This window comes from Silurus meridionalis, chromosome 16 (assembly GCF_014805685.1).
Source record: "Silurus meridionalis isolate SWU-2019-XX chromosome 16, ASM1480568v1, whole genome shotgun sequence".
NCBI lineage: Eukaryota > Metazoa > Chordata > Actinopteri > Siluriformes > Siluridae > Silurus > Silurus meridionalis.
The window spans coordinates 14,266,530-14,290,524 of NC_060899.1; the positions used below are offsets into that span (position 1 = coordinate 14,266,530).

The 23,995-nt window shown below is 37.2% G+C and overlaps 1 protein-coding gene across 1 annotated transcript; it reads left to right on the top strand.

The window, feature by feature from the left end:
- The first annotated feature begins 17 nt into the window (after window positions 1-17).
- On the top strand, window positions 18-23,995 carry calcrl2 (calcitonin receptor-like 2). The gene is given in 15 exon segments (XM_046869702.1): window positions 18-82; window positions 1,379-1,551; window positions 11,768-11,870; window positions 12,386-12,479; window positions 12,482-12,550; window positions 14,976-15,083; window positions 15,188-15,300; window positions 16,113-16,204; window positions 17,155-17,281; window positions 18,269-18,422; window positions 19,671-19,731; window positions 19,825-19,888; window positions 20,027-20,245; window positions 20,765-20,806; window positions 21,823-23,995. Coding segments are annotated over 13 exon segments (1,470 nt in total). The 5' UTR covers window positions 18-82; window positions 1,379-1,551; window positions 11,768-11,816; the 3' UTR covers window positions 22,096-23,995.

A 23,995-nucleotide genomic window follows, 5' to 3' on the forward strand; every position in this document is an offset into this window, starting at 1 on the left:
CCTGTCAATCACAGCAACTCTAAACCAATCAATGTGCCTCTTTGAGCTCACCTGAATGCCGGAAACTTTCAAGCAGCAACCTGTAAGTTCGTTATTGTTACACATATATATTTACTCTTGGTTGAGTCAGGATAATGTTGTCGTGTACTCGTATAAGAAAATAATTAGTGAAATGATTAGTTTTTCAGACCGAGTTCCAGAAATTGTTTGATTCCTCTTACACAATATCTGGCAATAGCATTGGTTTGTTTACTATATACAGTACAGGGCCTGTCAAAAGTTTGAAAACACCTAGGCTTTTGTTTTTTTAGATTTTTTAGAGACACATGCATGTTCCCTTTTTATTTCTATGTAACAAACTTGGTCATATAACAGTATGAATCCTCTGAAATCTTCTGAAATCCTCTCTTAGCATGAAGAACAACTTTACACATTTTTAGCATAACAGCTATTTCCTCCAAACGTTCAGCTGGAATACTTTGCCAAGCCTCTTGTAAAACTTGCAGAAGTCTATCCCAGAGCAGTTCAATAGGATTTAGGTGTGGTGACTGGGCAGGTCATTCCATGATAGATAACACTCCTGCCCACTGTTTCAGAGCTTGGACGTACACTTAGGCTGTCATTGTCTTGTATGGTGAAGTGAGCCGCAGTCTAGACGGAGTTGCATGGTGTGAGCTGAAGTATGGAATGGTAGCCATGTTGGTTCAGTTTTCATTTCACCCGGAATAAGTCCTCAAAACAACCCCATGCCAGTAAGCCTCTAGTCCCAAGTGTTTGACTGTGGGGGTGAGGCAGTGTGCTAACATCTCTCCTTTTCTCCATCTTAAAGAAGTTCTGTTATAGACCAAAATGTCACATTTGCACTCATATTGTCCACAGAACTTTATTCCAGTCATCAACTGTCTAATTCTTGTGTTTTTGTTTGTTTGTTTGTTTGTTTTTTGCTTTTTTGTTGCATAGAATCAAAAGGAACATGCATGAAAGTTGTGGAACATCAATTTAGTTCCTATTATAACATGCAAATATTAATTTCCTCCGAGCCTCTGTTTATACTTTCTTGACTTTTTAACAAAGAGCTGACACTGGAGACTCCTTCCATCAATGCTACATAACTACTTCCATTTACAAACAGATACCACCATCAAACGATTAATGTTATCAAATAATAATTATTAAATAATAATAATAATAATAATAATAATAATAATAATAATAATAATAATAATTAATTGATTAAATAATAATTTTTCAACATGAGAATTCAGCAACAATCAGTACCAGTAATATATTTTTTTTAATTACTGGGGTGCCTTTTTGTCTTTGTCTTTGTTTTTTTTTCTATTCCTGCTCACAATCCAATATAATGCATTGTATAAAGCGTTGAAGTTGAGTGTCTGGCAACCCGGCCATTATTTCTGGCTAGCGCACGAATGTAGGGGCACATCAGCTCGCGCGCTCAAAGAGCACACTCAGCCTCATCAAGCCAAGCTTCCAGCATGCTCATGAAGATAAGATATAAGAGGAGCCACCGCTGAACATCTCGTTGTTGCGGTAAGTTTGCATGATTTGTTTTTGTTGTTGATGATGATGATGTTGGTGAAACTTCAGTGTTTTCTCCTATGCAGTGTTTGTAAGCTTATAAAGCTTCACAGGGTTGATATTGCATAGGTTGAGGGATGAGTGTGTGTGTGTGTGTGTGTGTGTGTGTGTGTGTTTGTCTGTGTGTGGGTGGGTGCATCTTCTGCATCTTTATTATGCACCTGAATACTTGATGCCCCTCTAAAGATATATTAAAAGAGATACAGGTGATATTACCCTTGATGGTGCACAGATACAAGTAAACTTTGTGACCTTTGTTTCTGTTCATTGATCATTGTGATATGAGTTATAGCTTATTTTGGAAATAGATCTCATTGTAGATCTGGAAACTCTAGTCTTCAGGTTCTCAAAGTGGGATCCAAATGTACTATAATTCTGGGTTCTTTTGTCTTGGAGTGCTCACAATTACATTCTCATGCAAACACTTTTTATTGGTCTAAAGAACCTGGCAAAAACTCTGGACCCTGTGAAGATGCTTGGAGCCTGCAGATTGCTTCTCACAGCTTTTGTATAATTTCTTACTGTTAATGGCCTTTATTAGTGGTCAGATTCAAAAACTAAAATGCATCCAGATCTATTAATGTTAGACTTAATCTGTTATTTAAATAAAAAATAAAAAATCTCTCTATTCCCTATATGCATATACACTACTGTAATTTGTCCAATATTTTCATTATTTATCCCTGGTTAATGAACCCCTTGCCTGCTATTCAAAAAGCTTCTAACGGCAGGTCGGTGTGTAAGATCCCCATTTCCTGTTCTGTGTAGTGCAATTAAACAGGGATTACAAGCCATTTAGAAATCAGGTTGAAGGAACTTGGGGTCTGCATTATTAGATTTGTTTCCCATTTCGTTAGGAAGTCGTGGCCATGGTGGGATCTGGATAGCCTAGAGAGGTTGTGAGAGATATAAGCTTAGTTAAGCTAAGTTTATAAAATTACTATAATGACTATTCTCATCAACATCGCATTTTAAGATTGGAAAGTTCCAGAAAATAACTGTGTCCGTTTGGATGACGAGTACCCATATGTGCTATGTACACCAATGTTTTGCATTATTGCCAATTTCTCTGAAATGCAAAAGAGATATTAACCTAGTGCAAGGTTTTCAAAACTGATTGGCCCCTTGAACGTTTCCGTAGCCGGACCTGACTTGTTTCTTCATCATTCAGGACTTTGTAATGTAGATCCAGGACTGGAAAAAATACAATTGGAAATAGAAATCATCATCAAGTCATGATTGAAGTAGTTCTGCTTGGGTTCTTCTACGTGTTCCTGCTGGATCCATGTTTTCTTCAAGATTTGAAATATAATACAATGCCACTGTTTGGTGCTAAAGCCTTCACGTGTGCAACGTCCACCAGTTTCAAGGACGCAGTAAACCGAAATCACAGGTGCTTGCAAAGGTTCTTTACCCAGTCTCTACCACAGGACATAGTTTTCCTGCCAGGCAGCTGTCTGTGATATAAATAGGATCTGTGTGCTACTTTCGGACAGCCGTGTTCACATGTTGTTTTGCTTTTTTTTTTATCTTTGCAATCTTTTTATGCATTTGAAATAAGATTGTTTGTAATAAAAATAAATAGCTACAATGAAAAAAATTGGGAAATAATTCAGAATCCGATGGACAAAAAGGATTAAATCTTCTTGTGTAGCACTTGTTATGTAAAGTCACTCTAACCAGAGCTGTCACTTCTCTGATGGGCCTTTAATAGAATAATAAAACGTCTTGATTCATGGTGTGAAACCATGGTTTTGTACAGAAGCACAGAGCTGTCGAATTCTCGAAACGGATTGGTCAGAAGCTTTAGGATGAGTATGTTGGATGCGTAAATTAATAATATACAAATGAAAAGTGGGTTGTTATTTAACCTAGAATAATAATTTATAGATAATGATAACATCACCAACTGTAATAATATTTCTAATAGTTATAATAAGTGTAAAGAGATGCTACAGTTTAATAAAAAAATGGCTCCAGTATCATTTTTTTTAATCCTCAGGACTGAAGAATTAGCTTTTTTGGGCTTCTTGGTGACACGACTTGCTGCATTTGTACCCTACAAAAAGGGGAAAGAGGTAAAGATAGGGGGAAAAAAGTTTGGCATTAAAAAAAAAAAAAAAAGCTGTTTATATGTCGATCCCAGGAACAAAGTTGTGATCCGCATTAGTAGGAAGTGGGACCAAACACTTCGGCATGTTTTTAGAGAAAATGTCAAGGTGATTTATGGGTGGCAATAGAAAAATTTTTCATGTACACTGCAAAAAAATAATAAAAAAAATAAGATAAAGTCAAATAAAATCAGTGTGTACAAATTCAAATTCAATGAGAAAACAACTGGAAACAAAACAAGTTTCGTTTGTGATGTTTGGGAAAAAAAAAAAAAAAGACTCACCTCTTCTTAACGATCCACTTTCAACACTAAAGGAGGAAATGACCCATTACAATAGTAATATATACAGGCGCCCACTGTGTGTGTCCTACGGCTGGGACGGATTTGTAGAACAAATGCCGGTGGCCAGATTTATGCTATTGTCAAAGCAGTTAGTGAAATGGTGCAAAGACTGCCAAGTGTAAATAACAAGAGGCATACACAGTTAAAGAAATAAAAGGAATAGGATAAGATCGTGTAAGATGGAGACTTGTAATTAAGACAAATAGGACTGGAGAACATACACTATATGGAAAAAGATTGTGGACCCCTGAACATCAGATTGGTGCGCTCTTCTCCTCCACACTTCTGGGATTTTGTGGAGATTTGTAGTCATTCAAGTGACAGGAAAATATCATGCTACAACATCCAAAGACATCCTGCACAATAGCTGTATATAGCTCTAATAGATACTTCTAAATTTGAGGTAAAAGTTTGGGTTTCAGACATGACAGACAGCTGTCCCAATATTACATATAGCATATGTAGCTGTATCAAAATGAATAGGCATCTACAGCAAACATCTACAGAGAGGAACGTGCAGCTGAGGAGCGAAATGAAATATGAGCTAGAGAGAAATAGAAAGAAAGTGATTGTTTGTAGATACTGTAGACACACAGGTGATAAAATTATTAGCATTTGACCATTTTATGCGTACGGTAGATATAAATGTAAAAATCTATATGTATAGAAGAATTCGCTGGTGGAAGGACTCAGTCAGGAGGTTTTGCACCAAGTCTTCAATGCAGAATTTCTTACTCTTATACTGTAACACTGTGTCACTGTGACACAAATTTTTATTTATTTATTCATTTTCTGTTCAACCTCAAGGATCTTGTGAGGGAACGACTTGATTTGTGACCATCCCATAAGATTAAATGGGCTACTTGAAAGAATAAGGGCATCTGCCAAATGCTGGAAAATTGGGATGTTGGAATGTTGTAACCCAGTGGTTTAGATGTTGGACATCTGATTGGAAGATTGTGAGTTTATATCCCACCATCCCACTTGATCTTTTGGCCCTTATGCAAGGCCCTTAACCATTAATTGCTCAGTTGTATAAATGAGATAAATGTCAGTCAATCTGCATAACAATGTCTGCCAAATGCCATAATTGTGAATGTGGCTATAAATGTATCTATCAATAGAAACAAACGAGTGAATGATCTGAGAGGAATAAAACTCCTGATGAGAAATGCCTGATATGCTGTTAGAGGGGGAGAAAAAGACTCTGCCTCACATCGTTGGTTGTTTTCCCTTTTAACAGCAAGCTCTCTGTTGTTTTTCATTACGTGTTATGTAACTAACGCTCCATTTCAATCCTACACTTCTTTCTTTTTTTCTTTTCGCTCTAATTACTAATTTCTGCTCGTTTCTCATCAGGCTGATGAAACGCTGCCATAATTTGCTTTTAAATTCTTCAAAAACTGATTCAGACCGAGTTTCTTTCCCGAATAAGGTCTTGAAGTGAAGAATTGATTACAGGGATAAAGCAATTTGGTGCCTTGTTTTTGTTCGTATTGTTTCTCTGTAATTCTGTGTGTGTGTGTGTGTGTGTGTGTGTGTGTGTGTGTGTGTGTGTGTGTGTGTGTGTGTGTGTGGAGAGACCGTGGGCTAATGAGGGAGTGACTCCTCTTTTCACAATGATGTATGATGTGGTTATAATGCTAGAGGATACAAGAAAAGCCCTTGTTTTTGAATGCTTCAGCAGTTCCGGTTTTAAAAAAAAGGGACAGCTCATGTTTAATTGCTAATTTTGTGCTTTACATTGAATGATTGATTATTGATTCTTGCGGGCAATATTCAGAAGTTTGCATGCATTTGGACAAAGCATTTGTTTATTTCTATAATGTCTCTGGGAATGGTTGGGAAAATGGAGGAGAACATCTCTAGGAAACAAACATGGCGCCGTTCCAAAATCTCTGGGGTGTACGGTGCACTTTACACACACATAGATATATAATAATATGTTTTGGTCCTTGAATAGACAATATAATCAATATAATCAAATTATAAAGTCTCATAGGCCAACGGAAAGCATTAAGCTGTTACATGTGTTTTGTGTGTGTGTGTGTGTGTGTGTGTGTGTGTGTGTGTGTGTGTGTGTGTGTATATAAATTTGATATTAATTATAGAGTTAGAGTATACAAAATTCACAAGTTTGTACATGGATTATGGGTAGTAACCATATTTCCCAAAGCCATGTCACATGACTTCCCACACCTGATTCATTGTCATGATAATTAGACCTTGCACTGTACTGTATATACACTTACACTTCACCACACTTGTCTTTTGTTTGTTGTTTTCTCTGTTTCTTCTCATCCTCATGCTGAGGTTACGGTTTCCTTGATGTTTTTCCAGCAGTATGTCAAATGAACTTCAGTTGCATTTGCTTCTTGCCTTTACTTCTTGTTGTAAGCTGTAAGTTTAAAGCTGGAGTGAAGATAAAAACCAGCAAAGCACAGAGCTGTAATAAATAAAGAGATACAAACGTTGGACAGAATGATAGATAGGTTACACACAACCGCACATATACACAAATACGACACAGGAACAACATTCAATACCAATAACTGCATTATTGAACGATTCTTTTTTGTTTGTCTCATTGTAACTGCTTATTCCTATATAAATGTAAGAATTTCTCTCCATTCTCAACCAGTTGCCTTGTGAGCCTTTCTGGAAGGCCTCCCATTTATATTTGTTCTAAATTCATTCCCAACAATTTATTACATCTCTAGTGTACAATGAAATATTTTTCTTCACATCCCCCAGTTTGGAAGGAATTCGGGTCGGACCACAGGGTCAGCAGCTTTACAGCACCGCAGTAGAGCAAGCTGAATGTTAACAATGTTCGAGGGCCCTAACAGTGACATTGAGTGTTGATCTCTCAACCTTCTGAGTCGCATCCCAGAACCACAGCAGCTCAGACTAAACATGTCAGGATTTATTGTAAATGGAAGCAGACCGTGGTAGCAAACATTGGATTATTTTTCACATGTTTACATCATATGATATATTTTTGGGACGATTTGCTAGCTGTTTGTTTGTGGGTTTTGTCGAACTGGGAACTGAGTTCTGACGAGGCTCAAGAAAACCTAAATTCCAAACGACACACGCCAAAGAAGTCTAGAGTCTTATATAGGACTGATAATTTACTACGCATTTAGCGTGATATTTCATTCTGAGATTCAATCAAGTGAGAGCTGAAATCAACCTACACAAACAACAACAGGCTAGAGGTTTTGAGGACCAAAGGTTGAGTTAACAAGGGTTCAGTACTCCCTTTTCCCATCATTTTTAAAATAATGTTACTGTTATCGGTACATTTATAAACTAATAAAATCAGGCTAGGACCAAGTGCGTCGCTTAGAAATAGTAGTCGGTTAATGTAAAACTTAACCATGCTAGTCTTTACCCCGTAACTCTTCCCCCATTTGTATGTACTCTTCCGTACTCTTCCCCCATTCCCCCGTGTATGTGTTTTGAGTGTTTGTGCCCTGTCAGTGTAAACTATGTGGGTTGTTAAGAACCACATGACTGTCTTTACAAACTGGTGTTGTGTCTCTAATCGCTTATTTATGTACTATCAGTGTGACCATTATTGTGTACTCACGCTAAGTGGTTTAATTCGAGCGCTTTCATTTCGAAAAACCTCTCATGTAGCCATTAAACCCACCAAAATGTATTTCTTGCTTACTAGTTTTGGGGATATTCTAGTTTTTTTAGTATGTAATATGAAAACTATCGTACATGGACTTTGCTACATTTTATCAAAAATTGGTTTTGGCACTGACATATCATCCAGGCCTACATAAGTGTGTAAACCATTTAATTTGAGTTGCCACTGATTCTGCTACATGAAAATTGTATACATTTTTTACAGTCTCAATGAATAAGTTTTGCTCATTGTGCACAGAGTTTAAGATCCCGAAGCTTGTAGCCAGAAAAGTGTCCAAATGTTACATGGTGAGGCTGAGACTTCTAAGAATATGTTTGGTATGCATGGTTTTAATGGTATGTAGTGGTTAATGGTGCAAGGTTTGATGTTTTGAAGATGCCAAAAAATGATTTCGAGTCTGTAGCAAGTTTGGGCATTATCTTTAAATCAGCAGGCAGTTGAATGTATTATTCATGTTATCCTAATATGTCTGTTATGCTGGCTAGTAAGCCAGCTCCAACCCCCCTTTTAAATCTGTGAATTATCAACACAATGACAAGGCGTTTATTCGGAGGCTCTGTTAATACAGTGTCACGGAAATGTGCGTCAGTCAGGAAGCGGACATGAAGCAACTTCTTTTAGTGAGGTCTGTCAGTCCTTGGGTGAGCTGGTGCACATCCAAGTGTACAAGACTATTTCTGGCGTTAATAATGGGAAAATAAGCAAGCCTGACAGCATCATGAAGGCCATGGAGCGGCTTATCAGCACTAAGACGCACAGAGGAGTGAGTCAGTTACTTCCCCTGAAGCAGAAAAGTGGGGGATCTTATGAAATCAGTTGGCACTCATCACTGAGCTTGAATCTTCCCGTTTATTAACCAGAGGGATCTGATAAACTGGAATGAACAAATGATTTCATACTTGCATGCACTCTTACTATCAAAACAACCCCCTCCTTGAATCTCGAACCCCCCGACCCCCACCCCACCCATCCCAAACTCACGTTTAAGTAGTAGCGGATGCTGAGGTACTTCTTAAAGACTGTCTTTTGTATCTGTGCAACAATGGCTTATTTTTAAACCCGAACACTGCCAGACGTGCAGCCCAATAGCGTCGGAGGAAGATAGCCCTTCTTTCCCTTCATCCTTCTTTGCATCCTTCCCGGGCTTCCGAAGCTCCTAGTTCCCCCTTGGAGTATAAATAACCCTAGCAGGACTCCCGAGTGCTGACGCAGAGCCGAGACACCGGCACACCATGTCTATCGTGGCTCATGATAAAAACCAAAAAAAACTAAAAATTGTCTATAATGTATGCTGATTAGAGCGTTATTGTTAATCATAGCGAACAATTTCCGGAGCTCGATGCATGCCTGTTGCATGATTGGGAATGTGTGGGATGCTAATCATAATCATAACCATTTCCAATAATGGCAGGCTCCAAAGGAGTTTTTACACCAGAGCAATCTGCCGAGGGTTCACATTTTTTATATTTCGTTATAGCAGTTCTAAATTGTTTCTTCTCACTGAAACTGGAGATCCTTCCAAAATGTTGAACTTTAGGAACCTTATAAAAATTTTTACCATAATGATATCTTTTCTTTATAACCTTCTTTTGCTTGTGTAACATCCAGTTTTTGTAGAACTACCGTCAAGGGTCTAATCGACATTTCTACTCCAGCATCGTTAAAATTATATGATTTATGGCTCCTTTAACCCTAATTTGTTGTCTGGTGTTCTACGGCTGGTCTTGCATCATTCAGCGATTTGTCTCTGCTCCCCAAAATACACACATTTCTTTCAAGTATCTCTTTATCTACAGAGTTGAAAAGCCTGCAGTTTGTTGCGTTGATGTTTCCCATGTTGTAACAAGGGGCCCTCTGCTTCCCAGTCCCCAGTGTTCTTGGCCTTTAACCTTCAATAGTGAACTGCCCATGCCGTGCCTCAAGGGATTGGCAGAGGTCATGTGATCCTGCACGGTTTCCTGTTTCCAACACGCAATGTTTCTCCGAGCATGAAACTCTCCCTTCATTCTTGTAGACAAACACTGCTCACTCAGTGTATACACAGATAATTGCTTAAAAATAACAAACATAACCGAGGAGACAGTAAATCATTTTGAAGAGATCCTTTCTGGAGAACTGAAACTTAATGAAACCTATTGCACAAAAATATTATATGGACAAAGGTTTGTGGACACTTGAGCATAAATTTGTGTGCTTTTTGTACATCCCAGTCTACATTTAGTCCCCATTTGCTGTTTTAATATCCTCCATACTTACCTTGGAAGATGTTCAACGAGATGTTGGAGTGTTCTTGTGGAGATTTGTGCTCATTCAGCCACAAAAGTGTTGGTACTGATATAGGTGATGTGAGGAGGTCTGAAGTGCCTTCAAAAGCATTTCAATTCATCCCAAAGGTGTTCACTAGTGTAGAGGTTTTAGCACTATAGAAGATTTTTATCAAACAATATCTTCTTGGAAGGTTGGAGGTTTGGGTCTTCTAGACCAAGTGAAAGGAATATTTAATGCTCCCACATCCAAAGACATGTTATACAATTGTGTGCCTCCAAATTTGTGGTAACAGATTGGTAACACATATAGCTGAAAATGACAGAAGTCCCAATAATCTTGTATTCAGTATACTTTGCTAGAGACGCTACAACAGATTGACGTGGTGTAAAAGGAACGAAGCATTCTATTGAAGAAAAGTTAAAACCTTCTAGAACTTTCCTCATAGAAGTGGCTCTGCTAAAGGTCTATTAGCTTCATTGAACAGAGCGCTTCACAATGCCGATGACCTCCTGGTCAAAACTGCCGGGACTCATCATCCGTCACATCACGGAGCTCCGATTTCTAATTCTAAAGTTGTTTTCATCTACGCTCTATACTTATTTCCCCAGGTTTTCTTTTGAAATGAAATGTGAAAGGGAGAGAAACGAGGACTCAGAATGTTTTTCAAGGACATGTGGTGGTAATTGCTGCTTAAAAGCTTTCCGCTCGGCGCTTTATTGTGCTCCAAATGTCAGATATGATGGTGAGATTTACGTAAAAACATTTCCCCTCTATATGTGCCTACACCTTCTCCTGAATAACGGCGTTTCAGACTCAAATCTCATCTTTACAGGTCAGACACAACGTCACACTACATCAATTCATATTTACTGACTTTTTCTTTTTTCTTACGGTGGAGTAAAGAAAATGAAAGTTAGTATAGTTAAGAGCAAGTATCAGTGGCAACTTAAAAATCTATATAAATGTTTCTATGTCTTTCATCTAGAAACCAAAAGGATGATGTAGTAATAATAACAATAATACAAATAATAATAATAATAATTATAATAATAATAATAATAGTGAGTTAGCAACAATGGCTAACAGAGGGAACAAAATACCATTATTGCCTCACTTCGAAAATATTTTTTGTATTGTCTTTGGACTAACATAATGCGATTTTTTCTTTGAAAGGTCATAGAGGAACATAGTGTAAGATGATGTAGGATGGATGCGGTAATATAACATTTTCCATTTACTCGAACCAGAACACCAACTTTGTGCTCCCTGTGCCAGCTCCATGTTTCGATATTTTTTACATGCCGTTGGAGTGGAAGGTCTTAAGTGGCCTGTTATAGAGCCCTGACCTCAACCCTAGTAAACACCATTTGGATGAATTGGAAGATTGACTGTACCCCAGGCCTCCTTACCTCACCTACATCATTACCAGAATTTACTAATGCTCTTGTAAATAGTCTTATGCCACAGTACTTAAGCGAACCTCTGGACTTTTATGATCTGCCTTTCCTACTTAAAAACCTCAAAAGGTGCAGGCTCTTTGTTGGTACCTTGAACAATGAAGGCTACTTCAGGAGCCAGTGTTTTCTCTTTTATAGCTCTGGATTAGCCTTCCAAGTAGTGTTCAGTGGCTAGACACAGATTCAGTATTTTACATCGCCACCCCCACCCGACCCCTTCTAAATATGGTTAATTATTTCCTTATCAGTGTTTCACTTTAATGTTGACTCCTTCAATATTTGGGTAAATCAGCTTGCTTATATGATGAACGTGTCTTGTTTCCACAGGGAACTGATGTGTCTTTGCGCCTCCTTTCAGTGCCTCCTGTAGTGCGTCATGGGAAATCACCAAACATTCCTACTGCTGCTTCTACGGATGCTCACCACCGAGGTGTGTGTGTGTGTCTGTGTGTCTGTGTGTCTGTGTGTCTGTGTGTCTTTGTGTGTTCTGAGGAATTGGCTAAAATTAGGTCACTGTATCAACTACCAAGCAAGTTACCAAGTTTTTTTTTTAATACTTATAGTACACAGGAATTGTTTTATTAATACAACGTTATATAAAATATTTATGAATTAAATATTTATTAAAACATGATAATATGTCAAAATGATAAAGATTGGTCATTGGTCCCGATTAATCTGAACTACAAGAAATGTTCAATTTGTTGTAAAAAAAAAAAAAAAAAAGTATGTGTGTATATATATATATATATATATATATATATATATATATATATATATATATATCAGCTCTGTGTTCATAACACCATAACAGACCTACTGACTTAAAAGAAAGAAAGAAGGTTGTGTGACAGTGTGTGTGTGTGTGTGTGTGTGTGTGTGTGTGTGTGTGTGTGTGTGTGTGTGTGCGTGTATGTGTGTCTGCATCTGTGACTTCCTTTGCAGTTGTGTCAGGCCGAGGATGTGATAGCGACGACTATGATACCAGTGGAAGAAGTGACTGATATCCCAATATCCCCCAATGTACTGAGGGTGTCAAGGGGCAGATCCTGGCAGCTCAGTTCGAGTGTTACCTCAAAATACTGCACGACCCACCATACACAGAGCTGGGTCAGATACACAGACACGTGCACACACACACACACACACACACACACACACACACACACACACACACACACACACACACACACACAATAGGGAAACACAGATTTTATATCTGGGCTTGAACAAAGAATTACAAGAAGATAATATCCCATGAGTTTAAAAAGAAATGTATTATTATTATTATTATTATTATTATTATTATTATTATGATGATTATTATTATTATTATTATTATTATTATCATAGTCATTATCAGCAACATCATTATTTAATATGATTAATTAATTTTGTTTGTTTTTGAAAATTATATTTTTATTCTGATGGGGTGTAACACAAAATTCACGGTTCGGTACGTACCTCGGTTTTTAAATACCAGCGCAGTTCAATTTCGGTACAGTTACTGGAAGAAATGCAAAACATAAAATTGCTTGTCGTTTTTTATTAATGCAGGTTATTATGATTAACATTTGTGAACATCAACAGTTTACATTTTGAAAACAATTTTTAATGTATAAAAATAAAATAGAATGAATTAAATAAATGCAATACATTTTTATTATATGAATTAAATTGAGAAATCGATTAAATTGGCACAATTTACATTGATTAAATAAAATTAGATAAATGGAAAAATGTAATTAAATAATTTACATTTGTTAGACCCTATTTTGGTAATACAGATTAATTAATAAATATTTTATCTAAAGATACATTCTACGTAACTGTTCTACTAATTTTAGCATAATTTACGAATGTATTTATTTCTTCCATCCTTCGTTCGTTCACTCCCTCAATATGTGGAATCCATATCTCTAGACTGTTGCTGAAATGTTGGTGATGGCAGGAAGTGGCAGCAATTTTGCACATGCGCAAAACAAAATTGTTTTGTTTGATTTGTTGTCAAAATTGTTTACAAATTGTATTTACGTTACGGAGCGAGTAGCCTCAGTGACACTGTGCTAACTCTAGCTTCCTTTTTTATACCCCTGGCATTGTTGCATATGTTTTTAAGTTTAATAATGATTAAAAAAAGCTCTGCACTGAAAACGTTTGGTACGAATAGGTATATCATTACAACGATAATATGTTATTATTGATCCAGTCATGACGTGAACACTATAGTTAGTGTTAGTTCTATATACTGCTACCTCAGTAAATAAGTTTGGCTGTCTGGAACGTCGTAAGTGTGACAAATGCGAGTGGTGAACATTCCGATGTGCATTAGTGGAGGGGAAGCCTGTTCACTCTCTCTCTCTCTCTTTTTCTCTCTCTCTCCTAAAAGAATGGAAGCAGAATTATTCAGTGTCACTTTTGCCCACCGGCTGACCATCTTTGAATTTTCTTTTCTGTTTGTGTGCGTCAGGCTTCCTTGGATTGTGTACCAGGCTCTGGTCTGAGGAAGCACATGCTCTTGGCTCTTTGTTTCTTTTTGCGCTTGTTGAGTTTTTGCTGCACCTCTTCATGAACCCCACTGTAAACACTGCGTCCATCATGTGGGCCTCTCAGATCCTCCATGTTTGCGTGTCTTTGTGGGAATACATGTTATCGCCAGGTTCTGACCATAAAGGGAATGGATTTTTTTTTTTTTTTTTTGATAGCTTTTCTTCAGGGAAATAGCTAAAATGAGCTAAAATAATGTTGGTACATGTTTGAATTGGTTTGCTGTTCCCTTTTTTATGTTGATACTTCAACAGTTTAGGCTGGGACAGGAAAATTATAATTCAGGGTGGCAATATTAAAACAGAGAACAGAAATTGCTAAAGGGTAGTTCTCAAAATCCATGATGTCACATTGTTTTTCCTGTCACGGCCAACGTTTTTATGACAGTCTGGCAATATGAATTCTTTTGCATTTTATGTACAGCTTCAAGAATTTCTCTTAAAAGCAGAAATTCCTGACAATTCCGCATATCGATAGAGTGAATGAATATATAAGGGAAGGAAGGAATTAATTTATGAATAAATAAGTAAATTGAATCAATAAATAAATAACTATCTTGTGTGTTTCTTTACTGGAGACATTTGTTAAAGTGTGTTGAAATAAGAACAGTTAAGTAAAACAAATCTTTAGAAGATGAAATATTAAATACAGTCGTTTGTGCCAATTTAATTGATTACTTAATTCATTGAATATAATAAAGAAGGCTATTGCATTAATTGTATTTAATTGTATATTTAATTTTTGGTTTAAACCAAGTAGGAATTTTACTGAAAATTGTTTTAAAAAATTTAAACCGTTGTCATGTTCAGAAATAGTAAAAATAATCCACGACGTTTGTGTTTTCTCCCCCAACTGAACTGAACCTTGACTTAAAACCCGAGGTACAAAATGAGCCATTTATTTTGTGTACCATTACACACCTAGTATAGTATATGGTTGTATAATGGTTGTGTAAAACTAACATTCTACCTCACTACTGCCCCCTTAGGGCCATACTGTAACCGCACATGGGATGGCTGGCTGTGCTGGGGAGACTCGGAACCAGGAACCGCCATGCAGTACTGCCCTACTTATTTCCATGACTTCGACCCAGCAGGTGGGCCTTCATCCTGCAGTATCAAGAAATGTGTGTTCGGTTTCTGTCAGAATTGTCTGACAGCATGTTTACGTGACTTTCCTGATCCGTCTTTGTTCCCCCAGAGAAAGTAACCAAAGTGTGTAACTCGGATGGACAGTGGTTCCGACATCCAGAGAGCAACCGACTGTGGTCCAACTACACCCTGTGCACTGCCTTCACAAAGGAAAAAGTCACGGTTGGAGCTTTTCTTTTTTGAGAAGTGGTTGTGTGATCTGGCCTGGTCAGAAAGTTGTAATTTACAATAGATTATGCCTCCTATATCAATTGGCAGTTAATAACTGTTATCTATTAAAGAACAACACATTGTGCTTTTTATCAATTTATCGTTTGTTACACTTCCTTTTCACATACTCACATCAATGTGTAACCATGGTAACTATAGACATTTTATTGTCTTAGAGCAATACCATTAATATCGTTTAAATAATTGGAACAACTGTTAGATGTGCTAAGAGGTAAAATACTTTCTGACCAATCAGATTTGTGTATACTGCAAGGATACATTAATATAACGCAAGTGAATTATAAAAGTGTCTCTATAAACAACGTTTGGGTTAAAACTAATTATCCGACCCTTTAAAAGTGTTGAATTGAATCCACTCGCTATATTTTTCCTCCAGATTCTGTTTTCGTGCCACAGGGATGCAACAAAGCGCAGATTGCTTTTCCGCAGTGCCCGTGTCGATCCCCGCTAATCAGTTTTTCTCCACTCAGTAATCATATTACCTGCCTTGACAGCTCTGTTCCCACGCGAACCTCCACACGGCTGTAATCCATACCCGCCGCAAACAAGAAGAATTTGCTTTTCATCTCCCTATTGAAATTCTTCGAAACATCCCACACAGCAATGAGCTACTAATGAAAATCGAAGTCAATTACGAAGGCTTTGGCAGGAATCACAAATGCCACATGGTTCAGAAAGATGGATGCGAATGCAGAGAAAGCAGTAAACGAGCTCATTATTTCTTTCTGATCCACTCTTCACAGGTCGCGTTCACCATGTATTATCTGGCATTGCTGGGTCACACCCTATCTGTGGTCTCCCTGATTATATCCATTTTCATCTTCTCATATTTCAAGTGAGTAAAGAGCATCACGCAAATAGATTTCACACGAATGCCAGAAATATAATAATACACATATTAAGGATCTAAAGCTAAGACAGAGATGCTAGCACTGATTTAATGTAGAAAAGAATATTTTGTTTTTATATAGCCTGCAGTTGTATGTTCTAACAGGGTTCATATGTACTCTTTGCACAGAGTCAGATCTTCTGATTAGGAATTTACTGTTATACCACCAGCACAGCAACTGATATTAAGTGTCCAATCGTATTAAATAAATTTACGCTACAATACTAACAGCATTGTTTACATCTACAAAGAAAGAAATGAATACAAAATATGCAAGCCATCTCATATTGAATTTACTCATATAAACTCATAAACACGTGATTTTGAGTTAGGTAATGATGTAGACGAAGTGAGAAGTAACAGGATGCAAACAGCTTTCCAGTTCATTCCAGAGGTGTTCTGTAGAGTTGAGGTCAGAGCTCTATAGCAGGAGATCTCCCACTCCAACCAATCTAAAACATATCTTCACAGAGCTGGATTTGTGTACAACGGCATTGTCATGCTGGAACAGGTTCGAGTCTTTTAGCTCAAAAGTAAAGGGGAAATTCATGCTAGCACATCCAATGACTTCCTATACAATTGTGTGCCTCCAACTTTGTGGTCATAGTTTGGTGAAGATCCACATATGACTGGAAAAGTCAGGGGTGCCAATACTTTTTTCATACAATTTTTTAATATAAATCATTGTATAATATTTTTAGTCACTTCTATATTCAAAAAGTCTCTTCGTCCACCAAAATGACTCATCGTAAAGTTTAAAATGATGTCATTACTGTATAGAAAACTACATTAGGCTGTGTGTGTGTGTGTGTGTGTGTGTGTGTGTGTGTGTGTGTGTGTGTGTGTGTGTGTGTGTGTGTGTGTATTTGCATGTGTGTACTTGCATGTGTGTACAGGTGTCTGAGCTGCCAGAGAATCTCTCTCCATAAGAACATGTTTCTGTCCTTTATCTTCAACTCCATATTAATGTTTATCTGGTTACCGATGATCTTCCACGATGAACAGCTGGCTGCCACCAACCAAGTGAGTGTCTCGATCTGTGGAGATATCACTAAACATAGATGACGTGTCTGGTTCAAAACATTACACCTGGAATTTCTTCACCGTATTGGTGTGTGATATTGACAAAAAAAAGCTATCTATATATTGTTCTGGTTTTTTTTATTTTATCGATGCAAATAAAATCAGAGGAACTAGAAGCTGCATGTGAAGAGGCATTTCGATGTATTTAGACACTTAGATTAATGCAGCTCAGAGGGACATGCAAGGCTTTAACTTGCGGTTATATTGCATAAATAATGTTTTGATATTTGAAACATGAAACACTGAATAATGATAATTCGAGATTATTAAAATACATGAGAAGATACTATAAATGTGAAATGAAAACCGCCAGTACGTCGGTGTTGATGAGTGAGTCATTATGATTGAATGAATCACCCGTTCAAATGATTCGGTGCAAACGACTCACTGACTCACTATTGCTCAGAGACGCAAACGTTGCTGTGGCTTTGATTGGAATTGTTTTTACTTGCCAAATAGAGCAAAAACAGGCAATGCAGTGTCTAAAACTCAAGTCTCTCAAGTCTTTTACTTGTTTATTGAACTGTTATATAAAATCAAAATCATATTTGTAATTCTGCTGATTTGGCATTTTTCATGGGATATTGATTAACTGTATGAAATTAGATAAACGCACACATTTTCTGTCCCCATTTCAAAAAAATTAGACTTTATTAGACTCCAAATGTGCATGAGTCTAACCTACTAGACTTCACTACGAAATGTACACGTGCACTCTGTAGGTGTGTTTCTTTTGGGGGGATTTTGCGATACTCTTGATAGTGTCAAATCGCACATCGTTAAAATGACAATTATATATATATATTTATATTTATATATATCGTACACCCCTACTTCACGGTATGATCCACAAAACTTGTCTGTATATCTGTATATTATAATATTGTCATATTTCAGTGTAATGTGTACGTATGTGTTCTTTATCAGATCGGCTGTAAGATCTTGGCGAGTCTGATGCATTACACAGCATGCTCAACGTACTTCTGGATGCTGTGTGAGGGAATCTACCTGCACACGCTTATCATCGTGGCTGTGTTTGTGGGAGAACAGCAACTGGGCTGGTACTACCTGCTGGGCTGGGGTAAGAAGTTGATTTCAATTGATTTCATTGAGTCTGAGTCACTATTTTAATTCTGTGTATGGCATAATTTCTATGTCTGTTCAGGTTATAAATACGATCTGACTGGTTAATGAGATTGTGGAGGTGAGCGGTCAGATGTGGATTGAATTTAGTCTGATTCATTTGAGTCGGAATCGTTTAAATGGTGTTTAATTTGATTGCTAACGTTTTATTGTAAATTTATAATGAGTCTATTCACTTTGACGGTTCCTTTTACTCAGCTTGGTGAAGTAAAGCGTCATATTCCATTAATTATCTTTATCAGTACTTAATGGCTCTGTAATGAAGTGCCGTTTCAGTTTTAATGACTTCCTTTTTAATTTACTATCTGATTAATGAGTCTGGTGTGGTATTATATCTGATTCACTTTTATCGGATTTCAGGCCAATTTCACTTTGATTTCTTTTACTTAATGTTGATTCCATTTGATAATGGATTAAACTGGGGGGATGGGGGGCCGGGTGGACAAAGAAAAAAAAGTTGCTTTATACTTCTCACATGTACTTCACAGCAAAGTAAAAGTCTTTCTTTGCATATCCATGGTCAGCCATGATACAGCACTCCTGGAGCACTGAGGTTTAAGGGTGTTGCTTAGGGACCCCAAGAGTGGCAGCTTGGCAATACCAGGGCTTGATCCGCAACTTTTCCAAACAGTTACCCAGAGCCTTAACCAATGAGCTACAATTTATTAAGTTTATTCACATTATAATGATTAGCTTCACTTTGGAATGCCGTATACTACAGAATCGTTCATAACATTCAGTTTCTGATCACTTGGTGGGATTTAGTTAGATTTTTTTTTTTTTCATTTGAACCTGATTTATTGCGGTCTCGTTTGATCTTTACTGAATCGCTATTGGTTCTTAACAAATCACTGGATAGCTTTAGTTCCTATTTTTACGTCCTGCAGAGATTAGATGTCATATTTGGTTCATTCATTCGATTTCATTCGTGATTTCATTCCGTCAGGTTGCATTCACTTTGACGTTTTTATTCTGATTACGGTTTGATTAGGAGATTGATTGGCGAAAGGTGAATCTGATCAGTCAGAAAGCGCTCGGATATTAACTTTATCAAGATTTTATTGCCTTTTTTAAATGAAAATATTACCATTTTCACACCCCATCTGACTCGCTCACTTTACTTGCTCATATAGATTTTTTTAAATATATTTATATTATTTATAAAAAATCTTTCTCTTTTTTTCAGTATTTCCAATCATTCCGGCTGTCATTCATGCTGTGGCTCGTCTCAACTTCCACGACGACAAGTAATTTATCTGTGCTTGTTTTTTAGCTTGTATTTATTTGCTTTTAAAGAAATCGTGTTTACGAGGTCTGCTGATGTTCATGATGTTTCTCAGTTGCTGGATATACAACTCCAACCTGCTCTACATCGTCCACGGGCCAATCCATGTGGCCCTGGTGGTGAGTTCTCACAGCCGTCCGCTGCTGCTTTGCTGCTTTACCAATACGCATGGCATGCCTAAATCCAAACGATGAATCTTTTATCAGCATTGGTGTATTAATTGCGCCCTGTTCCTCCTGAATGTTGTCTCCGCCCAGGTGAACCTTTTCTTCCTGTTAAACATAGTGCGTGTTCTGATCACAAAGCTAAAAGTGACCCACAAGTGCGAGTCCAACGCCTACATGAAAGCCGTGCGCGCCACCCTAATCCTGGTGCCCCTGATGGGTGCTCACTTCATCCTGGTGCCCCTGCAGCCTCAGGAGAGGCTGCCCTTGGCTGTGTATGAGTTCTTCATGAACATCTTCATGCATTTTCAGGTGTGTTCTGATCTATAGAGCTTTTTTCATTATAGATGTATACATACATTAGCATAATTTAGCTATAAAAAGCTGGAAAGACTCCACCAAATATGTACAAACTATACATATGTGAGGGTCGTGCCATCTGTGACCATAAGACTGTGTGCTTTTTGAACATCCCATTCCACATTTATTCCACACATTATCCTCCACACCTCAGATTTTCATCAGGAAATGTCAATTCTAGGTTTTAACAAGTCATTAAATTAAAAGATGATTAATAATGGAATGAAACCTACTGTTCTGACCTCCTCTAAAAGAATTTAGTGATTAGCAACATTTTCTCTACATCACTGGATCATATTTGGCCTGAAATAACAGTCCAGCATTCTTTTTTGCTGGTCGCAAAATTATGACATTATTAAAACAAATCATTAAGACCAGATTACTGTCGAATGACTGAATGTAATAATAAAAAATACAACCTAAAACAGCTACGCATTCTTGATTGACGACCCTCTTTTTCTCTTTCAACAGGGCTTCCTGGTGGCCATCATCTTGTGTTTTGCAAATGGAGAGGTACAAACAGATGAATTGATGAAAACATCAAGCCTTAATATAGTGTTGACACACGCTGCGATGATTTTTAGATAGAATGCTCAGGTATCATTAGCTCGCTAATTACAAGTGGAAGGTCTTTCAATTTCTTAAAGACAAGCTCTGTTGTAGCAGAGTGTTTAAAATAGTTCATAGTACTCAAATTAATAATAAAAAAATAAATTACCACAAAAACTCTATTAGCTACCTTAGCTAAATTAGCGAAACAATTTATATAGCTAGCAAGTTGCAATACTATCACAACATGCACAGTACGTCAATCAGTCTACAAATCAGGAGATGGATCTACTATTGTCTTTGCTGTTGTTGGTAGTCGCTGCACAATAGTGATTATTCGTTCATAAGTGAGTCTTGACATTATTGTTACAATAATTATGGAAATCATGTGACAAAAGAACTAGCGACACAGACCGGAAAATATATGAGATGGAGCTACTGAATCTGTTCATCATAATTTGTCCTTGGCTGCATTGTCTTCTTTTCATTATTGTAACTATAGTCAAGGTTTGTGAATGTAGACGTAATGGGGATCTGCTTATTAAAAATGGGAACATTTTATTTCATTTCTGATCAAAAGAACAAAATTAACTAAATGACTCAAAAAAAGATTTGTTCATTCTGGTGAACGAGATTCAAATAGCCAAGTCACTAAAATCATCCAATTTTCCCATTACTACTATACAAAGTGACTCCGTACTACACTAGACAAACCAACATTCAACATCCAGTTCTCAGTAAATACAGTTGCCTTGTAGCTGTGTGTATGAACGGAGCTTTGTGTTACACCTGCATTAACTTTAAATTAGAAATGGTACAAAATTTTAGAAATATTGTGACTATTGGATTATTGACTATGTGATTTCCACTTTCCAAACACTTGTCACATAACCTACAGTTTAGTTATAACAGACTTTAAACCCTTTTCTTGGAGTTACTACTAACCGCATCTAAATCTTTTACAACATCTCCGCCTCCAGGTGCACTCAGCTATAAGACGTAAGCTCGCCCAGTACCGTATCCAATGCCGGCAACGCCTGGTGACGACCGACTCTCATTCTCACAACTACAACACCACCTCGTCGTTCGTCGAGACCAGCCGAGGGACCATGAGCCTGGAGCATGCATCGCCCCACGTGGACGATGACAAAACAAACACAGCCATGTATGTCCTCAATGGCCAGAGCAACGGCAGGCACAGGTTCAGCGTAGATGATCAGAAACTCGAAGTCCTGGAGTCATCAAAGATCTGACGCGCAAATGAAGAGACTATTTTTTAGACAGCTTTAAAGAAATGTCACCCTGAATGTGAAGTGATTTCCTTCACATAGTTAGTATGTCATTTAAATTATACTAACTGGTCCAAATATTTCATGTTTTACATAAATCTGTTACAACACTGTAAAAAACACTGCCCTTTCGGCAGAAGGTCACAAATTTGAAGTTGAGTTTGAAGTTTGAAAGAACTCTGGGAAAGATTGTCTCATTTTTCTTCACATCTGTCATTTGGAGTGACTCTACCCAATAAGAGGCATTTAGAATACTTATTTAGGCATTTAGAATCCTCCTGAACATGCCAAGATCCGCAAGGTTACCATTATCAGGGGTGAACAAGTCAGGAGCACAAAAATTTTATAAAAAAGTTAGACAGATAAGGAGCTTTATTATAGGATAGCTTAAATGCGGATAAATGTCATTTTAGTTACTATGGGCCCTACTCTAATCCTGGCAAATCCTTGGTAAATATGAGCAAAGAAATCAGTGAAAATGTTTTTTTTCAAACACAAAAATACTCAAAAAACTTTTTATTGCAGAAAACAATTATTGGTGCCCTTAGGAAATCATGTAATACCAATATATTTGAATTGATATTTGAATATTCTTAGGACACTTTGGTGACTAGGAACCTAAAATTGTTCAACCTTGACTTCCTGTTTACAGGGGAATAAATATGAGGTAACACAGGCCAAATTCACTTAGTCATTCATCAATGAGTATGACCAAGAAATATAGCTGTGATGTGTGTGGAAAAAGTTGTTTAGCATCACAGAATAGGAAGCAGCTAAAAGTAAATAGCAAAAGCATTTAAAATGTCCACCTGCTGCACTACAAACATTGTCTGAAATGGTTTATCGTAGTCTGATTAATTACAAGATTCTAAATATTAGTAAGCAGAGACAGAGAAAACAACAGACGTTTACTGCTGAAACGCCCTCAAGTTGCAGACATCAGCCAACAATTTAAAACTAGCTAGCTACATAACAAAGTTAGTTTTTTATATACATGAGCTCAAAAGACTGAAGCTTTGCTAAATCAAGAATGTGAACAAGTAGACAGTGTTCTGGCCATTTCTTTTAAAATCTAAGAGATTCGAAGCTAGCATAACCTGCACATTCAGATTGCAGGAAAAACATGGAAAGCTGCAATGCTAGCTAACCACAACCGCTGTGTGTTATGAAGACAGAAGCCTAAAGTTTGGGCAGATAACTTTTTAGAACATGATGTGCTAAGTTAAGCACTCAAAATATCTACCTAGCTCAAAATACTTTTTTATTTTAGCTTACTTGCTTAACATAGGACTTAGGATTTTGAAGAATCAATTTTGAAGACTTGTACCCAGTTTGGATTTAATGTAGTTGGGTATTTTGAAGCAGTACACAGTACATGTGGTTTATGCATCTGTGTGTGCAGAAGGTGAATTCTCCTGTTTAAATATATCAGGGTCAAAAAGCAGAATTCCAGCAGGGTACCCCATAAATTTGTTTAAACTTCCTGATTTTTAATAATCTTGTCTGCAGGACCAAGTCACGTGGTCCGGATTGTTTTATCAGAGCACTGCGAATTTGAAAATATGTAATTATTTCTTAAATATGTGTACAAACATTTGTAAATAGGCGTTCTGTGTGTTTTTCACCCACAACCTTCTCGCATTCTTGGCGAAGACGTTCTTCCCCCTTTCCTTGCTTTGCACCTAGATTATAGTAAGGTGTGAAAAGATGTGTTTATATGCTTGTATGTGTCTCTTGTCAACCTGAAACATTCCAGTGAAATTTCCAGGTTGTGTAAAGAGCTGTCATTTGTCACTTCTCGAACTGTTTATAACAGATGCTATTGTTATGAAGAGCACAAAAAAATAAATGTTATTGCACTGGA